This window comes from Narcine bancroftii, chromosome 6 (assembly GCF_036971445.1).
Source record: "Narcine bancroftii isolate sNarBan1 chromosome 6, sNarBan1.hap1, whole genome shotgun sequence".
NCBI lineage: Eukaryota > Metazoa > Chordata > Chondrichthyes > Torpediniformes > Narcinidae > Narcine > Narcine bancroftii.
This window is the reverse complement of record NC_091474.1, coordinates 242,402,235-242,426,369: the sequence shown is the minus strand read 5'-3', so window position 1 is coordinate 242,426,369 and position 24,135 is coordinate 242,402,235. Positions and strand designations below refer to the sequence as shown.

The window sequence follows — 24,135 nt, the reverse complement described above, 5'->3', positions numbered from 1 at the left end:
TATGGTTGTGAGGCCAGGTCATTGGGTATATTTAAGGCAGAGATTGATACCCGGGGCATCAAAGGGAGAAGGCCGGGCAGGAGGGGCTGAGTGGGGAAATGGATCAGCTCATGATTAAATGGCAGGACAGACTCGATGGGCTGAATGGCCTATTTCTGCTTCTATGTTTTCTTGTGTCATGGTCTTAAACCATTCCAAAATATTTATATTTTTTTATTTTAAATTATAAGTTCATGTGTGTGTGTGTTTGTGTCTGTGTGTGTACTGTTATCTGGAGAAACGCTGTTTCGTCTGGTTATGTATGTATAGTCAGTTGATAATGAACTTGATTTGACTTTCCCACCTCTTATTGCAGGATGGGAGTGGAGGGTTTGGAAGGATCAGGGAGCTCTGATGAGGAGTGCATGGCGGAGAGCTGTTCCTTAGATTCGTCTTCCCACTCAGGGAGTTCCGAGGTGCAGGCAAAAGTCGCCTGCAGTCATGCCAGCGATCCGACAGATGGCGCTCCCGAGCCCAGTGCCAGCCCTGACGTGCCAGACTCATTTCCCGTGCAGCAGAGTGAACTCAGCCCAACAGAACCGGAACCCAGTGACGAAGCGGAGGCCAAGAGTTTGGTCTCGCCGGAAGTCGACCTCTCTGCAGAAGGGGCAATCGATGGTGAAAGTCCCAAAGAAACAGCAGACAGGATGGCAGACACTGAGATCGCTGTGGACGCACCAGCAGCCACAGTGAGTACTGGGTGATGTAGATTCTCAGAGCACGAATGTAAGCTCCTCGGTCCGTTCAGACTGTGCTAACCATTAAGCACCTATTATTTGTTCTCCCCACATTCCCATCTACATCCCCTCAGATTCTTCCACCTCTAAAATACAACAGATTTCAGATTTTCAGAATTCATACATGATATCACATACAACCCTGAGATTCTTCTTCCTGCAGGCAGAATTACCAAAAAACCTGGACACAGTGTGCACATGTAATCTAAACAAACTGACTGCAATGCAGAGAGGGAAAAAATCAATAAAATGCAAAATTAAGATTCCTTAAATGCTGTAGGTCCCTGATTGAGTTTGTCGTTGAGTCTGATGGTGGAGGAGGAGCAGCTGTTCCTGAATCTGGTGGCACCTATACCTCTTTTCCAATGGTAGCAGTGGGTGGTGTGGATCCATGATGATTGCTGCTGCTCTCCGACGGCCCTCAATGCTGGGAAGGGTTTTGCCTGGCCAGCACCCAAGGCTGGGATTGGACTCTCATTGGAGTTGTGATGCAGCAACTCTGCCACAGCTTTACCTTGTAGAGGTTGTTTCACCCTTACGCGGGTTCTTTTATTGTCATGTCAGTCAGCTGCAACAGCAAGGACCTCCCCCGGCACACCATTTCATTTCCGCACACCATGGCCATGCACAGACATGTCTGTCTGTGGCTTCATTCACTGCCAAATTGAGGCCACCCGCAAATCGGGAGGGACAACATCCGATATTCCATCTGGGCAGACTCCAACCACACGGCATCAATATCAGTGGTGCGTCTCCCCTCCAGGTCCGCCCCAGGGGCAGCACTGCCGTGACAGAAGCTCCAGCAGTGCCGCCATTTATTCTTTCGATGCTAAATGGCAGAATCCTGACTGAACGCAAAGCCTAGAAGACCACTCAGCCCCTCCAACCTGTGCTGCCATTCGAAGTCAATCTTCCCTGGCCAGAGTTCCCATGACCATTGATAAATTTATCTGCTTCCACTTTAAATATGTTCAATTAATTTCCACAGCCCTCTGGGTCAGGAAAATTCCAGGGAGTCGCCACTCTTTGAGGAGAAAATTTCTACTGAGCTAAGGTTGTGATTGATTGGCTTCTTATTTTGAAACTCTGTGATCCTTCCACTTGTGAAAGCATTTGATGTTCTTCCTCCGCACTAAGGATCTTGCATGTTTCAGTATGATCGCGTTATAAACTGTGAATCCCCTTGTTTCTCAGATGGGAGCCAAGCTTCCTGAACTAACCTTGTTAGGGTTTTGGGTATTTTGTACATCAATTTTTTGAACTCGAAAGAACAGGCGCTCACCCTATGCAATCTTGCCAATGTGAAAGACTCACCAACCCAGGAATTCATTTGGTGACTGTTTACTGCACTCTCTGCAGCTGGTGTAACATTTTGAGATAGTTAACAGACATTGAACAGATCCAACAAGTGTTCTTCAAATTTTCTAAGTGTCAAATTTCTGTTCCACAAATGCATTGCCACCTAAATACCCCAATTAACTCCTGTACGTTTTGAAGGATGGGGTAAACCTGAGCACCTGGAGGAAACCCACGCAGGTATGGGGAGAATGTACGAACTTCTTGCATATATCACCAGATTTCAACCCAAGTCACTGGTGTTGTAATGGTATCGTGCTAACTGCTAAGCCAATCGTGTCGTGTATACAAACCTTGTATACTTGTCCCAAGAGAATTGAGGTACAGTTATAAAGCATAGAAACAGGTCCTTCGCTGCACCATCAATGCTGACCCCCACCTGAGCTAATTGCATTCACCTTGAAACATTTTCTATCTATATTCCAGTCTAAATGTCTCTTCTATTGTCCAGCCTCTCTCACTTCCTGTGGCAGCTCATTCTACATACCCATTATCGCTGTGTTGGAAAAAGTTGCCTCTTGGATCCTTTCTTTCCCCTGTTACCGTAAACCAGTTGTTCTCAACCTTTTTCTTTCCACTCACGTACCACTTTAAGTAATCCCTATGCCATCGGTGCCCTATGATTAGTCAGGGATTGCTTAAGGTGGGATGTGGGTGGGAAGGGAAGGTTGAGAATCACTGCTCTAGACCCAATTGTTACTGAAATATTTTGTTTGAGGTAAATTGTCACTGGCCCATTTCCTTTGGAGTTATGAAACTGCACATAATGAGTCAATCAGGGACTTGTTCTTCCCATCCACAGACCACCCCTTACTAATCACAGAGCACCTGTGGCATAGGGATTACTTAAGGTGATACGTGAGTGGAAAGAACAAGTTTGAAAACCACTGGTTCAGACGTATAGCACAATAACAGGCCCTTCCGGTCCACGAGCCCATGACCACTGAATGCACCAAATAATCTATACCCCCGTATGTTTTGAACAGTGGGAGGAAAACCACTCTGACACGGGGAGAATATACAAATTCCTTTCGGACAGCGTCAGATTCGAACCTGGGTCTCCGGCGCTGTGATAGTGTTGTGCTAACAGCTGCAGTAATTGCCATCCTTCCATTGACAAAGAACTCCTGCCGCTAACTGCCAGAGAAAGTAAATTTAGTTACCAATGTTTCACAGGAAAAAGTAGTAAAAATATACATTTTCAAATCGAATTATTTACATAAAAGTGCTTCTGGATTGTGCATGTCTGCTTTGAAGGAAGATTGAAGAGACTTTTGAGGTGGAAGGTCCCTAAGCCTGCAGCTAGATGACGGACACGTTGTCGGTGGCACAGCCGCACTTCTCTGTGATCATGTTGGGGAACTCCGCCACCTCGATCTCCGTGTAGGCGCCCTTATTCACCAGGTACATCACGGGCAGCGAGGCGCTCTCCACCGCCGCGCAGCTCCTCTCCCCGTACCCATGGGACCAGTGGGGCTGCTTGCAGACCCCCACGCAGCGGAAGGCCTGGTAGCTAGGGGGCTCGATGATCCAGTACTGGGTCCAGGACAGCTCCCGGAAGTTGATGAAGTACTCCTGCCTGCAGCAGGACTGGCCTCTTTCTAAGCCACAGTCACCGCTACTCCTGAATGTGATAAAAGAAAATAATAGTCAAACGCAAAATCTGCAGATGCTGGAATCTTGAATGAACAAGTTCAAATTTAAACTTATTTAAGCCCAGTAACAGACCCTTCTGACCAGGAGCCCGTGCTCCCCTATACCTCAATGAACCTAGAACCCCCATACATTTTGAAGGGTAGCAGGAAACCGGAGCACCCGGAGGAAACCAACACAGACATGGGGAGATCATGCAAACTCCTTAATGACAGTGCTGGGTTCGAACCCGGGTTTCTGGGCGTTGTAATATGCTAAATGTGACTGTACTTGTTTAGCCAATTAAATCAGTGTTTCCATGATGCACATACACAACACCTAATAATCACATACCTGTATATTCATAAAGATATCATTTAAAATTAATATTTTGAGATATTTGATGATCTAATTTATGACCTAACTCCACCTACCTGCCTTCTCCCCATATCTCCTAATTCCTCAGCCTGGAAGACCCAGCTGAGGGTATGTGAATTCCTGATTCAGTTCATCAATCTCACAGCCTTTGAGAAGAAGCTATTCCTCAGCCTGGAAGTCCTGATTTTGATGTTCCTGCACCTCCTTCCTGATGGTAGTGGGCCAAAGGTACTGTGAGCTGGATAGGAAATTAACTTTTTGAGTCCTATATAAGCAACGTTGAATGGTGTCAGTAGAGGAAAGGGATCTCAGCCCTTCTCATGATCCTTTGTGTTGACTTCTAGTCCAATGCTTTGCAACTACTGTACCACACAATGTTGCAGGCAGACAGGACCCTCTCAATTGTGCTCCAGTAAAATGTCAAGATGGGAGTCTTGCTCTCCTCAACCTGCTTAGCTCGTGAGGAGTCACGTGATGGAGTAGTGGCCGGAAGGTGAACTCCAGCCCTCTCCAGAAAAGTCGGGAAAAACAAGAGAAAACACAAAGGCACAGAAATAAAAGTTACAGAAAAGTGAGTATAAAGGTGGAAAGAAGATGGCGACAAAAAAAGAAAAATCGAAAGCAACGGCAAGAAGAGAGGAAGAGAAGACAAAGGAGGAAAAAGGTGAAGGCCTTACCTGTCCGAAGAGGCCCGCTGCGGAGAGAGAAACCCGCTCCCTCAGGTCGGTAAATAATGGACTACAAAAATGGCTCGCTGAGCCGAGTAAAAGTGCGCAACCGCGCATGCGCGATACTTCGCGCATGCGCGATGCGAATGAAAAGAAACACACCGACGGGAGGGGGGACCAGCTGGGGAGTCGATCTCCACAGCCGGCAACGACAGCTGCAGAACACCTGCAGCAAGAAGAGACCACAGAAGACAATAGAAACAAGAAAGAAGAGGAGGAAAGGGCACCAAAGAAACAACAGATGGTCAACCCAGAGGAAGAGGAAGAGTACAGTGAAATAGAAGAAGAAAAGAAAGGCAAGGTAAAGGATATACTTGCTCTTATTAAAGGATACATGGAGTCATTTAAAGAATGGCAAACACAGGAATTTAAGGATTTAAGAAAAAGAATAAACAACACAGAAGAGAAAATAAATAAAATGGAGATGACCTTAACAGAAATGGGAAAAAAAATGGACAAGATGGAAGAGCGGGCAGTAGCAGCAGAAATGGAGGTAGAAGACTTAAAAAAGAAATTAGAGGAATCTAATAAAAAAGTTATAGAGACACAAGAACTACTAGCTCAAAAAATAGATACAATGGAAAATTTTAACAGAAGAAATAACATAAAGATAGTGGGCCTTAAGGAAGATGAAGAAGGCAAGAATATGAGGGAGTTTATAAAAGATTGGATACCTAAGACCCTAGGATGTCCAGAACTACACCAAGAAATGGAAATAGAAAGGGCACATAGAGTATTGGCCTCTAAACCACAACCACAACAAAAACCAAGATCTATTGTAGTAAAATTCCTAAGATATACTACAAGAGAAAAGGTACTGGAGAAGACAATGGAAAAAGTAAGAGAGGGCAACAAACCACTGGAGTATAAAGGGCAAAAAATCTTCATTTACCCAGATATAAGTTTTGAACTCCTAAAGAAGAGAAAAGAGTTCAATACAGCAAAGGCGATTTTATGGAAGAAAGGGTATAAATTTATACTATAGCATCCAGCGGTATTGAAAATATTTATTCCAGGACAACAAAACAGACTATTCTCGGATCCAGAAGAAGCACGAAAATTTGCAGAACAATTACAAAAATAGACTGAGGGAGGAAGACGGGTAATGAGAGTTAAAATGATCACGATTGATATGTATGTGGGTAAAGACAAAAATAGACTGAGGGATGAAGACGGGTAATGAGAGTAAAAATGATCACGATTGATATGTATGCGGGTAAAGAGGTATAAGAGTGAATAGAGACAATGAGCATACATGAATGTATCTGTACTTAGAGGAAAATATAGATAGTATAGACAAGAATTAATAAGGGAAGGTAATGGAATAGAGAGAATAAGGAGGGAATTAAAAGAGTGACCGTTGTGACATATGAAAAGTGAAATCTTTTCTGGGGGAGGCGGGGTGGGGGGAAATAGCGGTCACTGCAAAATCAGTTGACGCTTGCGAGTGGATTCGCAAATCCAAATGGAGAGGGGAGATGTGGTTGTCCGACAAGGGATAAAGGACAACTCAGGAGGGGAAGGGGAGATTGGGGATAAATAAGATAGAAATAGGAGAATAAGGAAAATGTTAGATGTTGTAGGAATGTTGTCTTATAAAGAGTTGAAAATAAGAAAACAGAAATGGAAAAGGAGGAAAGGTAATGATGGAAAAACGGAAAGAGAAGATAAACAAAATATAAAAGGGCTACGCTGAACTATATGTCTTTAAATATTAATGGAATACATAACCAAATTAAAAGGAAGAAACTACCAAATTTAAATGAATAAATGTATTCCATTAAAAAAAATAACATATTGGTTAAGAAATAAGATTGAAATATTCGAACAAGTATAGGAGCCTTACATTAAATACAATAGCGAAAACCTACCGGGGACAAACAGTACCTAAGTTGATGGAAGGAGAAGGAAAGAAAAGAATGGACTCAGTAGAATTTCTGGTGTAATTTTGTTGAATGACAACATTGTCTGACTGGCTTAATGCAACCTAGATTGTATACCTAAAATGGATGAGAGGGGGGGGTGGGGGGGTGGTTTGGGAGGAAAGGGGGGGGGGAGAAAAAGTCACTGTATATGTGTGAAAAAGAAATAGTGTATATCATGGCTAATGTGATTTATGGTGTGAAAAATAAAAAAATTTAAAAAAAAAAAGAAATGAATAAATGTATTCCATTGGAAAAAAAAACCTGCTTAGCTCGTGTAGGCACTGCTGCCCCTTCCTGATTAATGACTTGCTGACAAAATCCTACTACAACTTTAAAAGCATTTATCTTGAATCTCCCATGAACACAGAAATGCACAGTTCAGTGAATAATGGAATTTGAAAATTGAATTTTAGGGGTGGCATGGTTAGCGCGAAGCTATTACAGCACCCGCGACCTGGGTTCGAATCTGGCACTGTCTGAAAGGAGATTGTACGATCTCCCCATGTCTACATGGGTTACCTCCGGGTGCTCCAGTTTCCTCCCACCCTCCAAAACGTGAGGGCTATGTAGGTCAATTGGGTGGCACGGTCTCAGGGATCGGAAGGGCCTGTTACCATGGTGTATGTTTAAATGCACGTATTTTTCCAATTTTAAGTAAATGCCCCTCCCTTATTTGGTTCCAATTTTTCACATTTCTCCTTCATCAGTTCCTGTTCTACATCAGAAACGGGAACATCTGGCATTCAATAAGGTCATGGCTGATCTAGCCGAGGACTCAGCTCCACCTACCTCTTTTTTCCCATAATCCCTTATTCCCCTTCTATGCAAAGGCCTGTGTCTTAAATACATTTAATGAAGCAGCCGCCACTGCTTCTTTGGGCAGGGAATTCCACAAAGTCACTACTCTGGGGGGCAAAAAACTGTTCTGACTTTTCTCTCAAATCTTCTCCCCTGCTCCTCCCAGGTACTCTCCTCCCCGCCCACCCTTCCCACCTTTCATCCAGACCCCTCTCACCTCTTGGCCTCTCCCCAGCCTCTCAAGGTCCCATTTATTGCTGGGTACATAAAATACACAATTCTTTTCCTTTGCCCTATAAAGACTGTTAATGCAGTGCCGCCATCAAGGTGAGAAGAAGAGCCCCGACATTGGGTGGATCCTGCCACCTCCGATCCCTCTGCCCCAGGGCCCCCTTAGCCATGCGGCCTCCTGTCCAGTAGTGAATCCAGACTCTAGGCGTTCCCTCCCCCTGCTTCTATGCCTTGCTAACTTCCCTTCACCATCTAGCCTCAATGTAGCATCCCGACCCAAAATGATGACTGGCCCTTTCTCTCCATGGATGCTCCCCGACTTGCCGGGTCTTTCCATTTTCTCTGTTTAGCCCAAACATAGTAATTGCCCAGCTAAAGATGAAGTTAAAGAAGAAAGCCTGCAGACTCTGGGGTCGAGTGCAATACACAAACATGCTGGAGAAGCCTACGGTCATGCTGTGTCAATAGGAAGTAAAGGGTAACCAGTGTTTCAGGCCTGAGCCCTTCATCAGGTATAACCCAAAATGGGCAGATGTTGAAATGAAAAGGAGAGGAGGGAAGAAGGGGCGGGGTGAGGAGCGCAGGCTAATAAGTACAGGTAGTCCCCTACTTACGACCAAGGCGAATTATGACCATCCATACATACAACCAAAAAAGTATACTGTATACATTTTTTAAAAATAAAGAAAATGTAGCTGTAAATATAAAAAAAATACGCATCAGGTCCTGGCGATCTGTTAATTTTGACAGACCAACTTGGCCAGGAAGCCACTACTGCCAAATGTGTTCTGTTTTCAGGACCACTAAAGCGGTGGCGGACCCGGTGTTCAAGGTGGGGGGGGGTGGGGGTGAGCATAGGTCCAGTGAAATTCAAAATGCCACTGGTAGCAACTCAGAGATAGATATTAATGTCATTGAATGTCAAAATGTACTTGTGTCCATTTCGAGATCCTACCAATCGGTTAGAGTGGAATTCGGACGTATGTCGGGGACCACCTGCAAAAGGTTACGTATGTTACATGACTGATGGAACCTAAAGAAACCGTACGGTACACAAAAGTGAAACAGGAAAGTCTGCAGATGCCGGGGTCGAGTGCAATACACACGTGCTGGAGAAACTTAGCAGGTCACGCAGCATCTAGAGCAGGGGTTCTCAACCTTTTTCTTTCCACTCACATCCCCCTTTAAGTAATCCCTCTGCCATCGGTGCTCTGTGATTAGTAAGGGATTGCTTAAGGTGGGATGTGGGTGGGAAGAAAACGTTTGAAAACCACTCTTTTAATTGTCCCTCATTGACTCGTTATGTGCACGGTTTCAGAACTCCAAAGGAAATGGGCCAATGACAATTTTTCTCAAGCAAAATATTTCAGTAACAATCGGGTCCAGAGCTGTGAAAAACACACACAAATGCTGGAGAAACTTAGCAGGTCAAACAGTGCCTTTATATAGCAACGGTAAAGATACATCACCAATGTTTTGGGCTAGAGCAGTGATTCTTAACCTTCCCTTCCCACCCACATCCCACCTTAAGCAATCCCTTACTAATCACAGAGCACTGATGGCATAGGGATTACTTAAAGGGGGATGCGAACGAAAAGAACAAGGTTGAGAACCACTGGTCTTTAGGATATTAGGAACAACCAAAGAGCTTGGGCCACTCATCAAATGTAAGCACAGGCAGGCACCTGAATAAAAGGTTAGGAGAAGAGGAGCGTTGTGGTGACTACTGGACACTGTGTGGCCTTGCTAAGTTTCTCCAGCATGTTTGTGCATCAATGGAGTAAATTGAACAGCCGCTGTGAATTATTTTGGCAAGTTAGCATTAAATTCCAAATCCAAAGCACTATTTTCTGATTTGAATAATTAAATTAGATCGGGAAATCACAGGGAAATGTAGTGGAGCTGCATCCATGGCCGAATCAGCCATGATCTCATTGAATGGTAGAGCAGGCTCGACGGACACCTGCTTCTGTTTCTTATGTTCTAAATTCTTTTACTACCAATACACAGATTAAATATAAGATAATGTAAAAGAGCCAAGGGGGAGGCTCTAATCTAATCACAAATGGCAGGAGGGCAGATTGAGCAGGTCAGACCTCTTAATTAGATTGGAGTCTTAGAAACACTGCCTGCTGTTGATTTGAAAAGAGTGCATCTTAAGTTTTCGGTGGGGTGGGGGGGGCGGGAAGGGTAATGTTCTGTCAGGAAACTGTTGATTGAAATAGAAAAGGTGTCAAGGATTGTGTGCTCTTGAATAAACTTTGACGGGTTATGAATATTCCAACTTGCGAACCTCTGGAAAATCAAAAGATAAAGTGTTGATCAATCAAGGATCGTGTTATCTGTGTAATTGGGGAACTGGCAGACTTTATCTTCATGCATTTTTGAAAAAAATTGTGAGATTTATTTATTCCACTTCTTGCTAGGTGGAAGGGTAAGTGCAGCCCTTCAAATATAAACCTCAGCCCCGAGGAGTTAAACCAGAAAGTCCGTAAATACTAGGGTTGAGTGCAATACACAAACGCACTGGAGAAACTCAGCAGGGCACGCAGCATTCATAGGAAGTAAAGGGGTCCAATTCTGGTTTTTAGACTGCAGGCATGTAAGGGCACAAAGGAATTTTGCCTCCAGTCGAAAAAGGAATGTGCAGGAATTTTGAGTCAATTCCTGCACCGCGTTTTATCTTGCAGGACCCCTACAATGTTTTGGAGGGAATTGTAAATTGTACCGGAAAAATTCATTGACGGTCACCCACTCTGCTGCACGTCCAACCACCAGGACTGTTGCACTCAGGTACTTGCAGTCAAAAAAGGCACCCAGTGTGAACAACCACGCAGGCAGTAATTACGTTAATATTTTCAGCAAATTTCCCAACATTGCATTCTAAAAACCATAAGTGCCTGAGCCCTTCTTCAGAGGACAAAGGAACAGTCCTGACGAAGGGCTCAGGCCCGCAACGTTGGCTACCTTTTACTTCGTACGGATGCTGCCGAGTTTCTCCAGCACATCTGTGTATTGCAATCGTAGCCCCGCTTTGCTTGGGATTTACTTTGTGGCTGGGAGAACTGGGAGACTGAATTATAGCGTGTTTCAATAATTAAAACATTTTAAATAACTTGAAATAAGTGGCGGTGATAGAACTCACTGTGGTAGCAAAAAACAAGTTTGCACTAATTTGTAAATTAAGAAATGTGACGTGATCCTCTTTGATTTGGGGAGTAGACTTAGGATGTAGATGAGGAGGAACTGTTTCTCCCAGAGAATAGTGAATCTGGAATTCTCTGAAAATATACTTTTAATTGTTTTGTAATTTCGAGATAAAGCACGGTAACGTGACCTTCAGGCTCAGGAGACTAATTCAGCTCGAGTGACCAATTGACCTACTAGCCCCGTACATTGCGAGAGGAAACCAGAGCACCCGGAGGAATTCCACGCAGGGGTCACCGGGAGATTGCGGCAGATTCGAGCCCGTGTCGCTGGTGCTGGAATAGAACTGCGTTAACCGCGTCGCCCTCAAGACAGAGTTAGATTTGCAGAGTTGGGGATTTCACGGTTGTGGGGAATGGACAGGCCAGTGGAGCTGAGTCCATGGCCAAGTCAGCCATGATCTCATTGAATGGTGGAGCAGGCTCGACGCCTCATAAACTTAAAACCTGGGGGAAGCTCGATGGCGATGTTTTTACAGCGCCTGTGATCGAGGCCAGGGTTTGAATCCCACGCTTTCTGTAAGGAGTTTGCATGTTCTCCCTGTACCTGTGTGGGTTTTCCCTAGGGGCTCCGGTTTCCTCCCCCCCCCCGTTTGAAAAGTACCGGGGTTGTAGATTGTAGATTAATTGGGGGGCACAGACCCATGCTGTATGTCTAAAATTTAAAATATGACTTTTCCAGTGCAGCAGACTTAATAAATAGTTACAAAAGATAGACTGCGAATGCTAGTGTTGAGTGCCGTACCATGACACAGGAGCAGAAATGGGCTATTCGGCCCATTGAGTCTGCCCCACCATTCAATCATTTTCCAACTCAGCCCCACTCCCCTGCCTTCTCCCCATAACCCTTGATACCCTGACTGTTGAGTACACTGAACAACTTGGTTTCTACAGCCATCCGTGGTAGCAAATTGCAGAGGTTCACCACTCTGGATAAAGAAATTCCCCCACTTCTCTGTTTTAAATGGGCGCCCTTCAATTTTGAAGTTGTGCCCTCTTTGCCTAGACTCAACTTTGCCATGTCTACCCTTGTCCAGGCCTTTCAACATTCAAAATGTTTCTGTGAGCTTCCAAGCCATCAAACATTCCTCATATGCTGATCATTCTTGTGAATCTTCTCTGAACCTTCTCCAATGCCAGCACATCCTTTCTTAAATAAGGAGCTCTAAACTGTACCCATACTCCCAAGTGAGGCCTCACCCTTGTAGAGCCTCAACATCTCATTCCTGCTCTTGTATCCTATTCCTCTGGTTGTGAGGGCCAACTATTTGCTTTCTTCACCACTGACTCAACCTGGAGGTTAACCTTTCGGGAATCCTGCGCAAGTACAGAACTGTGCTGGAGAAACTCAGCAGGTTGTGCAGTGTTCGTGGGAAGTGAAGGGTAACCAATGTTTAGGGCCTGGGCCTTTTACCCTATGGATAATGAGTGACCTGCTGAGTTTCTCCAGCATGTTTGGTATGGCACTCGAGTATTTTGGATGGTCAGAATGAGCTGTGGGAGCTGAGGGAGGAAATTGGCTGCTCACCCAGACAGGTGACCTAACAAAAGCCACGTACCCATACTCTTCAAGATTGAGGGTGTAGAGGACCAATTCCGGTTTGCCCAGTGCCTGGTCAGCGGTACCCTGAGCGGTGAAGTGCACCAGTTTGGCCAGTTCAGCTGCGTAGCTGCCCAGTCGCTCCGCCTCGATCCGGATCTCCAGGAACATTGGCGTCTCTGCATCCGCCATCCAGTAGTGCACCGCCTGCGTGACGTCCAGGCTTCTCCAGCCGGCATCGAGGATGGGCACCAACCTGACCGGACGTGCAAAAAAAAAAGACTTGATTGGAAAGATTGGCGGGGTTGTTGGAGATTCATGAGAGACTGCAGATGCTGGAATCTTATTTTTTAAATTTTTTAATGCCCACTGAAACCTGAGCCACCCAATTAACTTATAAACCCCGTACGTTTTGGAGGGTGGGAGGAAACCGAGCACTCAGGGAAAGGTGACGCTTAGCGCAACGCCAGCATCCCAGGTTCGAATATGGCACTGTCTGTAAAGAGTTTGTACATTCTCCCAAGGTTTGCGTGTTTCCTTCCTCCTACCCTACAAAGCGTATGGGGGGGGTTATAGTTTAATTTGGATATTTGGGGGCGCAGGCTTGTGGGCCAGAACGGCCTGTTACCATGCTGTACATCTAAATTTAACATTTAAAATCCACGCAGGTCACAGGGTGGACGTACAGACAGCACTGGATTCGAACCCAGTTAACTGGTCCTGGAATAATGTTGCACTAAACAATCTGCCAGAAGAACTTAGCGGGTCGGAGGAGAAAGAGTGGGTAGCACTTCGGATCGAGACTTGATGAAGGGCTCTGACCCGAAACATTTTTCTCGCACTGAAACTGCTAGACCTGCTTAGCTCCTCCAGTAGACTGACTGTTTTCCTCTCTCCGTTAGGGTGGATGTAAAGTTGAGCAGGTATCAGCACCTTGAGAGATGAAGATCCACTACGCCTCCTCTCTTGCTGATCCAATTTGCAACATTAGCATTTACTGCAGTTTCTGTTTCTCACCATCTCCTTCGACGGTCAAGTTGTCATCAAAAATTTGCGAAGGGTAAACAAAATAATTTAATGGACAAGAAGCCGGAATTGTCCATTCATAGAACATTACAGTATAGGCCCTTCAGCCCATGATGTTGTGCTGGCCTATGTAAACTTACTGCACCATAGAATGCCACAGCACAAAAAAAAAACAGGCCATTCAGCCCTTCTAGTCTGTGCTGGCCATTGTTCCACTAGGCCCATTAACCTGCACCTGTTCCATAGCTTTCCAGACTGCTCCCATCCATGTATCTATCCAATATATTTTTAAAGCACGAGATCGAGCCTGCATTCACCACATCAGATGGCAGCTCGTTTCCACACTCTAACCACTCTGAGTGAAGAACTTTCCCCTAATGTTCCCCCTAAAGCTTTCCCCTTTCAGCTTAAAACTATGACGCTCTCGTATTTATCTCCCCCAGTCTAAGTGGAAAAAGCCCACTCTATCTATACCTTTCATGATCTTGTAAACCTCTATCAAATCTCCCCTCATTCTTCTCCACTCCAAGGAATAACGTCCTAACCTTTCCCTGTAACTCAACTCCTGAAGACCCGGAAACATCTTAGTAAATCTTTACACCCCTTCAATCTCACTGATATTCTTCCTGTATTTAGGCGTCCAGAACTGCACACAATACTTCAAATTGGGCCTCACCAATGTCTTAAAACAACTTCAGCATAAAATCCCATCTCCTATAATCAGTACTTGGATTTATAAAGGCTAAGCTACCAAAAGGTTTCTTTACAACCCTGTTTACCTGTGACACCACCTTCGGGGAACAATGTATCTGTATTCCCAGATCCCTTTGTTCCTCCGCACTCCTCAGTGCTCTACATTCACTGTGTATGTCCTGCCCTTCCAAAATGCAACACCTCACACTTGTCTGCATTAAACTCCACCTGCCTTTTTTTTGGCTCATTCTCCCAGTTGGTCCAGATCCCTCTGCAAGGTTTGAAAATCTCTGTCCACTACGCCTCCTCTCTTGCTGATCCAATTTGCAACATTAGCATCTAGATTGTTGATATAGACAACAAATAACAATGGTCCCAACATAGATCCCTGAGGCCCTCCACAAGTCACAGGCCTCCAGTCTGTTTCCTCCCACACAGCTAATTTCGAATTCAGTTTAGAGCCTCTCCATGGATACGTAGTGACCTAACCTTCTGAACTAACCTTCCATGCGGGACCTTATCAAAGGCTTTACTAAAGTTCATGTAGACAACTACCACAGCCTTTCCTTCATCTATGCAGCAATCTAATTTTTCTCTACTTCGCGCACATAGCCCTCTATTTTCTGTCTGAGTCTTTGAATGTCCCTATTGTACCAGCCTTCACTACCAACCCTGGCAATACATTCCAGATATCAACCACTCTCTGTTTCTTTAGAGTTCATCGTTCTTTGAAAGTGGAATCCAAACTTTCCTCCGCTCACCTGAAACAGGCGCTCTCTGGAATTTACTATTGTCTCTCTAGTCCTGCACAACAGCCCCTTGTGTAGTAGGCCCATTTCTTTCCAAGAGCTCTTATTTCATTTGCTCACATTATTCATTGGGGATTGGATTCCATGTCAAGTTTGCCACATGAATAAAATTTCCCATTTTCTACCATTTTCTGTAAAGGAATTCTTGTCGCATTTCATGGGTACACACATTTCATCTTCAAGATCTACCCTGTGCGGACTCTTAAATACCACCCAGGTTGAGGTTATCTGCAACTGATATGATCGATTACAGTGCCAGAGACCCATGTTTAAACCTGCTGCTGTCTGTAAGGAGGTTGTACGTTCTCCTCGTGACTGAATATGTTTCCACCGGGTGCCTCGGTGTCCTCTCATGTTCCAAAGACGTACGGGGTTAGTCAGCCGTGAGCTGGAAGGGCCTATTTACATGCTGCAACTTTATATCTAAATTTAAAGGATGTGGTAAATAATTAGAGTGGGGGGAGGAGGTTAGTGCTGTAATTGGGCTTGATTGACCCATTTGGAGGGTAAATATACAGTATTTGTTTGGGTTCTGATAGATTTCTTGATCCTCAAAGTAAACAAGGGTAGGATTGGTTTCAGCTCCCATTCTCTGCTCGTCAAGTAGCCCTTTGCTTTCTTGTAAGGCTCCTGTGAAAAGTCACCACAGTATAGTATTAATGTTGAGATAGTCAGATGGGTTCAATGGTGGCTAGAAGGTAGATGCCAGAGAGTCAAGGTGGATAAATGTCTGTCAGGATGGAGGGCAGTGACAAGCGGTGTGCCTCAGGGATCGGTGTTGGGTCCCTTGTTGTTCGTCATTTACATTAATGATTTGGATGATGGGGTGGTAAATTGGGTTAGTAAATATGTGGATGATACAAAAATAGGGGGAGTTGTGGATAGTGAGGATGGTTTTCAGAGACTACAGAAGGATTTGGATGGCTTAGAAGAGTGGGCTGAAAGGTGGCAGATGGAGTTTAATGTAGATAAGTGTGAGGTACTTCATTTTGGGAAGAATAACCAAAACAGGCCGTATACGATGAAGGGGAGGGCGTTGAGGAATTCAGAGGAACAGAGAGATCTTGGAATAACAGGTCATCATTCTTTGAAAGTGGAATCTCATGTAGATAGTAAATCAAAGAATAGAATATAGGAGCTGGGAGGTGATGTTAAGACTGTTCAAGGCCTTGGTGAGGCCAAGTTTGGAATATTGTATGCAGTTCTGGTCCCCAAATTATAGGAAGGATATCAATAAGGTAGAGAGGGGGCAGAAAAGATTTACTAAAATGTTGCCTGGATTGCAGTATCTAGAATACGGAGAAAGATTGAGTAAACTGGGACTTTATTCATTGGAGTGTAGAAGGTTGAGGGGGGATTTGATAGAGGTATTTAAAATTGTGAGGGGGAATAGATGGAGTAGATGTGAATAGGCTCTTCCCCTTGAGGGTAGGAGAGATTGGAATGAGGGGTCATAAGGGTTAGGGGGCAAAAGTCAGAGAGGGGTGGCTGAGTGGAATGACCTTCTGGAAGAAGTGGTTGCAGCAGGGTCAATTTTGTCATTTAAGAGGAGGTTGGATAAGTGCTTGGATGTGAGGGGATTGGAGGGTTATGGACAGGGACCAGGTAGGTGGGACTAGAGGAGATCTCTTAAATTGGTGCGGTCTAGAGGGGCCGAGATGGCCTGTCTCCATACTGTGATGGTTATATGGTTATGGGAGGCACATGGCAGATGCTGGAATGTGAAGCCATACACAATCTGCTGGAGAAACTCAGCGGGTCGAGCAGCGTTACTGGGAGAGAATGAATGAGTGACATTTCAGACCCAAACCCTTTTCTGAGGATGTTCGGAGCAAAAGCCCTTCATGGATAAAGGGTGCTAGCCCGAAACAGTGACCATTCTTCTCCCACGGGTGCAGCTTGACCCGTTGAGTTCCCCCTCCAGATTGTGTTGGCCAGTTGCTATTTTAACAGCAGATGGAAGATGTAATTTGACACATTTAGCTTCTATGTTAAATTGTACTTGTGAATCTTTTGCTCTATACTTTAAAAGATTGTGCAAAAATCCATTTTAATAAATGGATACTTGTACATTACAAAAGATTAATTTGATTGGAGATTACGCTGGCGGACGTGTTGTGTGAGTCTCTGGCTGGAGGGATAGTTTGGGCGAAGGGCAGAAGTGAGTGGAGAACAGTTCAATTCCACTTGGAATGCTTTGCCAGGGGTTTGGTGGTGGAGGCTAGCTCAGTAGGGACATTCAAAAGACTCTTTGGCAGATGGATGTAAGAGAAATAGAGGGTTATGGATGTGAGGTTGGGAAGGGTTAGATCAGTGGTTCTCAGCCTTTTTCTTTCCATTCACATACCACTTGAAGTAATCCTTATGCCACTGGTACTCTGTGATTAGTAAGGGATGTGAGTGGGAAGGGAAGGTTGAGAATCACTGATCTGGACCCAATTGTTACTGAGATATTTTGCTTGAGAAAAATTGTCATTGGTCCATTTCCTTTGGAGTTCTGAAACCGTGCACATAACGAGTCAATTTGGTACGATTAAAACAGTGGTTTCCAAACATTTTCTTTCCACCCACATACCACCTTAAGCAACCCCTTACTGATCACAGAGCACCGATGCCATAGAGATTACTTAAAGTGGGATGTGAGTGGAAAGAAAAAGGTTGAGAACCACTGGGTTAGATTGATGCTGGGATAGATTTACATAGGTCGGCACCACAGTTCCTTCTAAGCTGTGCTCCGTTTTACAACCAGTGCACAAAATTTAGTTACCTAAAATAACATAGTCATGAATAATTATACTTATTGAAAATAATCTCTTAGCTAAATCTTTCTGTTAACTAGTCGGTTAAACAAGTAGTTAATCATACTTGTATTTTATTAAAACATGCCAATACAGTTTTATTCACAATGAGAGACAATTTCAGGTTTACATTTGCACAAGCATTCAGTGTGCACAGACTTTTGCCACAGGGGAAAAAATTTGCACAAGATTTTTGTGCACACTGACCACTAAAAATTAGAGACAACATTGCCAGCACAGCAGTGTGGGCTAAAGGGCCTGGATTGTGCTGTAACCTTTTACGTTCCAGTATTAATCTTGTTCTCACCTGGAGTCGATCAGCGAGGTCCTGTTGCTGCCGTCAGCCATGGTCTTGAGCCAGTACACGCTAACCCTGGCGTTGTTGACCGGTCGGCTGTGCCTCCTGGGGGGGAGCTCCCCCTTGTGGACACCTCTCTTGAAGAGCTTGAGCTCCGCCATGGTCACCTCACTGTTCTCCGGGATCAGCCCCTTCATGTTGAAAACCAGCCTCTGCCTGGTGGGGTCTGAGTAGAGAACGTCTCCCGTGGTATCTGGGGGGAGGAGGGGGAGAAACAGGAGGGTGCAGAGAAGGTGATTTTACCATAATTTTCCATCTTGGATATATTGGCTTCCTGCACTTGACTGGGTGTGAAGCTGCAGTCTTGGCCATTGACAGTTTTTTAAGACATACAGCAGGGTAATAGGGTTAGTCACGTTTGAATCGCTTGAGGACACTGAGGGAAATCTTGAAATGGTGATAGAACCGTGGAACCACAGAAAATTATAACATAGAAACAGTGTCCTTCGGCCCTTCTAGTCCTTGGTGAACTATTTTTCTGCCTAGTTCCACTGTCCTGCACCCAGTCCAGACCCCACAACACCCCTACCATCCAAGTACCTGTCCAAATTCTTCTTAAATGTTAAAATTGAGCTTGCATTCACTACTTTAGCTAGAAGCTTGTTCCACACCCCCACCTCTCTCATGTGAAAAAGTTCCCCCTCATGTTCCCGCTAAACTTTTCCCCTTTCACCGTTAACCCATGATCTCCGGTTTGTATCTCACCCACCCTCAGTGGAAAAAGCCTACCTATATTTACTCGGTCTATCCCCCTAGTAATTTTAAATATGTTTATCAAATTTCCCCTGATTCTTCTACAATCCAGGGAATAAAATCCTAATTGGTAGCAGTTTTCCCTGTAGGGAAAAGCATCAAGCATGAGAAGATTTGCATTTAAGGTGAGGGGGTTCAAGGGATATGCATGAGCCAACTTTTTTACACAGAGGTGAGTGGTAGGTGCATGGAACGGGCTGCCAGGAGTAATGGAAGAAGCAGATAAAAATAGCATTTAAAAGGCTTCTAGATGGGCTCATGAATATGCAGTGTATCGAGTGAAAGCAGGATTTTAAGCTTGATTTGGATGTCCAGTTCTGCACAGACACGTGGGCTGAAGGGCCTTTGCTGTGGTGTGTTAAATTGTACCTGCCTCTGCCACTTCCTCTAGCAGTTCATTCCAAATACTCAGCGCACAGTGCAAAATGTGAAACACTGAAGTCTGTAGACACTGTGGGGTTTTTTTTCCTTTTAAAATCTTTTTTCTTTTTTTTTCAATTTTTTATTTTGCACACCATAAATCACATTAACCTTGAAACACACTTTTTCCTTTTCACACATATACAGTGCCATTTTCTCCCCCCCCCTCCCTCCTCCCATCCCACCCTCCCTAGTAGACACTGTGGTTGAAGTAAATGCTGGAGAAACTCGGCTGGTCAAAGGGTGTACTTTATATAGCAAAGATCAAGTCAAGTTTATTGTTATCTGATTGTACAAGTGCAACCCGATGAATCAGCATTCATCGATGCCAAACCTGCAGACATACAAGATAAAGGTACACAATCAAAGTTTCAGGTTTGAGCCCTTCACCAAGGTACTTGCAGTACAAAAGGTTGTCCCTTGATCCCTTTTTAAATCTTTCCCCTCTCATCCTCTAGTTTTCGACTCCCCAACCCTGGGGGAATAGGACGTGGTCATTCACTGAATCTCTGGCCCTCGTGGTTTTTTTAAAATTCCGAGGTAATGCCTCAGCCTCCCACACTCTAGGGTATAAAGGTCCCAGCCTATCCAGTCTCTTCTTATAATTCAAACCCCACCCCCACCAAAGTCTTGGTAACATTCTTTTGAATTCTTTTTCACACCCTTTCCAACTTCATGACATCCTTCTTATCACAGAGAGTCCAGAACTGTATACAAAATCAGATTTCGCTCTCTCGAATCAGGGAACTCTAGCCCTGTGCACTTCATGTAGACATGGATGGTCTCACAGCTGGCAATGCTCCCAGTGTCAAACCTTGGGAGAATGTACATCATGATGTTTTTGTGCAGGGATTTCCCTGCTCAGCTCTTTTGTTTTCCTTCTCTGGAATGTGCATGCTGTCTGTTCCAGTGGAGGAGTCCTGTTTGGAACGAACCCAGCTGGCAATGGGATACATTTCTTACATTTACTCTGTGGGGTATAGGTGATAATAGTGAGAATGGTACATCTCTTCGTTGACTACATTGCAGTAATATGCCAGTCCCGACCCAATACATTGCTTTACATGCTAGCCTTGAACCCAATGCACTTCTGCAATATGGCAGTCTCCAACCCAATGCAGTGCTGTAACATGCCAGCCCCTGACCCAATGCAATGTTTGGAAAGGTTGAGCCAAGAGGTGGGAGAACATGTCTTATGAGGCAAGGTTAGGAGAGCTAAGAAGTCACAAGAATAATAGATGGGGTGGTCAGCCACCACCTTTTTCCAGGTACAAGAGTGACAAACACCAAAAGACGTGTGTACACGGTGAGGAAAGTTTAGGGGAGACATCAGAGTTAGGATTTTTTACCCAGAGAGCGGTGGCTGCCTGGAATGCATTGCTGGGGGTGGTGTGGAGGCTGATACAACAGGGACATTTAAAAGTCTCTTAGACACATGGATGCAAGAAAAATAGATAGAGGGTTACAGGTGTGAGGTAGGGAAGGGTTAGATTGTGGAGTAGGTTCATTTAGGTAGGAACAACATTGTGGGCTGAAGGGCGTGTACTGTGCTGTAATGGTCTGTGTTCTAGATGGGTTATGGGGTTAGAGATGGTTCTATCTCTGGTTACTAAAATAAACCAGCAGGGATATTGAAACGGTTTACCAGGATGTTGCTTGGTTTAGAGGGAGAGAATGGACAAACCTGGGTCATCAGAAGTACTGATGGGAGATCTGACCGAGCTTTATAAAATTATCAGAGGTACTGATGGGGTGCACGTCAGAATCTTTTCCCTGGGCTAAAAATATCACACACTAGAGGATGTATATTTAAGGGGGTGGGGGTGGGGGGAGATATACAGAGGAAGTATTTTTTTTTCCACACACTGTTAGGTGCCTGGAACAGGCTGTCAGGAGAGATAAAAGGCTTCTGACCCTGGGGATGAGAGGGTTAATACACAAGGAGGGAGATTATGAGGGGTGTAGATAGAGAAAATGCCAGAAGGCTTTTCCTACTGAGGTTGGGTGAGATTAAAAACTAGAGGACATGGGTTAAGGGTGAAAGGGGGAAAGTTTAAAGGCAACATTAGGGGGAACCTCTTCACGCAGAGAGTGGTGAGGGCATGGAATGAGCTCCCATCTTAATTGGTGAAGGCAAGGTCAATTTTGATATTGAAGAAAAATTTGGATAGATACCTGGATGGAAGGAATATGGAGGGATTTGGCCTGGGTACAAGTCAGTGGGACGAGACAGAATTATCGTTTGGTACAGACTAAAAGGGCCAAATGGCCTGTTTCTATGCTGTCATGCTCTATGGAGTTCTATAGATAGACACATGGATAGAAAGAGATGATCAATTTCAAGCGTTGGAGTTTTAATTTAATTTGGACTTCACATTGGGCACAGAAGGGCCTGTTCCTGTGCTGTACTGTACCTTGAATTAATTTTTTAAAAGTTTTAATTTGGAAGTCAGCTCAGTAAGAGGCTCTTCTGGCCACGAGCCCATGCCACCAAAACACACCCATGTGACTAATTAACCAATAGCCCTGTTTGTCTTTGCAATATGGGAAGGGACTGGAGCACCTGGAGGAAACCTGCGCAAGTCATGGGGAGAACGTCCAAACTTGTTACTGACAGCCCTGGATTCGAACCAGAGTCACTAGTGCCATTAATGGTATTTCTCGAACAGCCGTGCTAGCTGCGCCTCCCCATTTGAACCCTGCTCACCTGCAGCACCTGTAATTCCCCGCAGGATGCCGGCCAGGCTGGGCAGCGCCCTCCTCTTCCTCTGCTTGTGAAGCCGTAGCAGGGAGGCGTACTTGTTCCTCAGGCGGGCGGGCACCACCACCTTCTCCAGGTCCCCCCTCCCGATCTGCGGCACATCCACCAGCCCCAGCTGACGGAGCATGGCATTCTTGATGCTGTCGTGGGAGACTCCGCTCACCAAAGCTGCCTGCAGCACCAAGCAGGCGAGGGAAAGCTTCATCACAGTGGGACAGTTGTCGATGCTGGACATCTCCCTGCTGTCTGAGGAGTCCTGCCTCTGGTCCACTGGTGAAAGGCTCTGTCTCTTACAAGCTGATGATTGCCCTCGAGTAGCTGCCATCTAGACAAAGCAGAGTATATAAAGGGTGCAGACATCAAAGTCTACAGCTCAGACCCTCCCAGTGAATTTGATTGACACCTTTCAGGTTGTGTGGCAATTGCAAATTAACTCGTGGGATGGGCTTGAGGCAACCCCCCCCCCCCCCCGGCAATATTTGCATTGTGATTAACCAGCCTTTGGACTGTTTGTAATCAGCATAAGGCTGTGTACTTGAGCCTAACAATGAGCTGCTGTTGGAGGTACTCAGTAGGTGCATCCTGCACCCAGTAATCACACCCTGGTCCCAGGAGGGCTGCAATTTGAAAGCAGTGGGTCAGACGGCATCCATAGATAGAAATGGGTGGCTTGTTTAGCACCATGCTGTTACAGTGCCAACGACCCAGGTTCCAGTCTGTAAGGAGTTTATACATTCTCCCCGTATTTGCGTGGGTTTCCTCCTCCTATCAGTCAATTCCAGTGCTAATCTCTTCACTGGGGCACAGTCACGAATTTAACCACAACTTCTGTCAAGATCAAGGGCAGTGAAGTGGTATCTGCTATTCAGTGGACCTCATTGGTGAGAGAATCAGGATTTATTGTTCTGAACGTGTCATGAAATTCGTTGTTTTGCAGCCGTATCACAGTGTAAAATTACTATAAATTACATTTTTAATAAATTAGTGCAAAAGAAGGGAAAGTGGGGTAGTACCTGCACTTCATTGTCCATTCAGAAATCTGATGGTAGACGCTGTTTTTTGTACCACTGGGTGTTTGTCTTCAGGCTCCTGTATCTCCTTCCTGATGGTAGCAGTGAGAGGAGGGCATGGCCTGGGTGGTGGGGGTCCTTGCTTTCTTGGGACACTGTCTCATGTAGATGTCCTTGATGGAGTGAAGGCTGGTACCCGTGATGGAGCTGACCAAGTTCACGGCTCTCTAGCCTCTCTCTGTTCTGTGCTTTGGCACCTCTGCACCAGACAGTGATGTAACCATTCAGAGTGTTCTCCTCGGTACACCTGCAGAAGTTTGCGAGAGTCCTTGAACTTCATTGAACTTTAAAGCCATTGAACTTCAGTTTGTCTAAGGTATTGCAAAACCAGCAATAACAGTCAATTTCCCAAAATTACCGGGATAAGATGACCGCATCTTTTGCATTGGAGCATTTATATTTTTAAAAAATGCTGAGCTGTGGCATTACTGAAGGAGGGAGGTGAAGATTCTTGCGATCTGTGACGGTGGAGACCCATTTCTGGTGTTGGCTTGAGATGAGGGGTGTGTGAGCTGATGCGCTACTCCTCCTCTTTAAATGAATTTTAGACATGACAGCACAGTTACAGGCCCTTCCGGCCCATGACCCCACGCCACCCAAATACCCCAATTAACCTACAACCTTGTATGTTTTGGAGGGTGGGAGGAAACCCACGCAGGTCACGGGGAGAACATGCATACTCCTTACAGACAGCACAGGGCCACAACTCTAATAGTGTGCCCTAACCGTACCTCCCAAATCAAGCATTCATTGTAGCTCATTCTTAACATCTTGCTTCCCCTTACATTGGTGTGTGTTTGTGGCCTCAGCTACTGCCTGTGCTAAAGGATTTGAATGGTTTCAGTAGGTACTGTTAAACCGCCGCACCTGGGTAGCC

General features: G+C 45.1%; 2 protein-coding genes across 3 annotated transcripts in view; one reads left to right on the top strand and one right to left on the bottom strand.

Moving 5' to 3' along the window:
• sde2 (SDE2 telomere maintenance homolog (S. pombe)) overlaps positions 1 to 24,135 on the top strand; it is a 111,917-nt gene that overhangs the window by 50,406 nt on the left and 37,376 nt on the right. Inside the window, exons 6-7 of one of the 2 annotated variants that reach the window (XM_069887823.1) lie at positions 356 to 728; positions 1,765 to 1,830. In XM_069887823.1, coding sequence (XP_069743924.1) covers positions 356 to 728; positions 1,765 to 1,806 — 415 coding nt within the window. In that variant the 3' untranslated portion in view covers positions 1,807 to 1,830. Of the gene's footprint in view, positions 1 to 355; positions 729 to 1,764; positions 1,831 to 24,135 lie in introns of those variants that run through there. The other variant, XM_069887822.1, reaches the window with a different exon arrangement.
• On the bottom strand, positions 3,435 to 22,393 carry LOC138737187 (left-right determination factor 2-like). The gene is made up of 4 exons (XM_069887824.1): positions 22,135 to 22,393; positions 18,204 to 18,447; positions 12,590 to 12,826; positions 3,435 to 3,756 (listed from the first exon to the last, which is right to left on the bottom strand). The coding sequence occupies exons 1-4, from the start codon at positions 22,391 to 22,393 to the stop codon at positions 3,435 to 3,437; spliced, it is 1,062 nt and encodes a 353-aa protein (XP_069743925.1).

Coding starts and splice junctions, on each gene's coding strand:
- LOC138737187 (XM_069887824.1), bottom strand. CDS start 22,393: ATGAAGCTTTCCCTCGCCTGCTTGGTGCTGCAGGCAGCTTTGGTGAGC. Junction 12,827..18,203: donor ACCTCGCTGATCGACTCCAG/GTGAGAACAAGA, acceptor ACGTCCGGTCAG/GTTGGTGCCCATCCTCGATG. Junction 3,757..12,589: donor CTCAATCTTGAAGAGTATGG/GTACGTGGCTTT, acceptor TATCACATTCAG/GAGTAGCGGTGACTGTGGCT.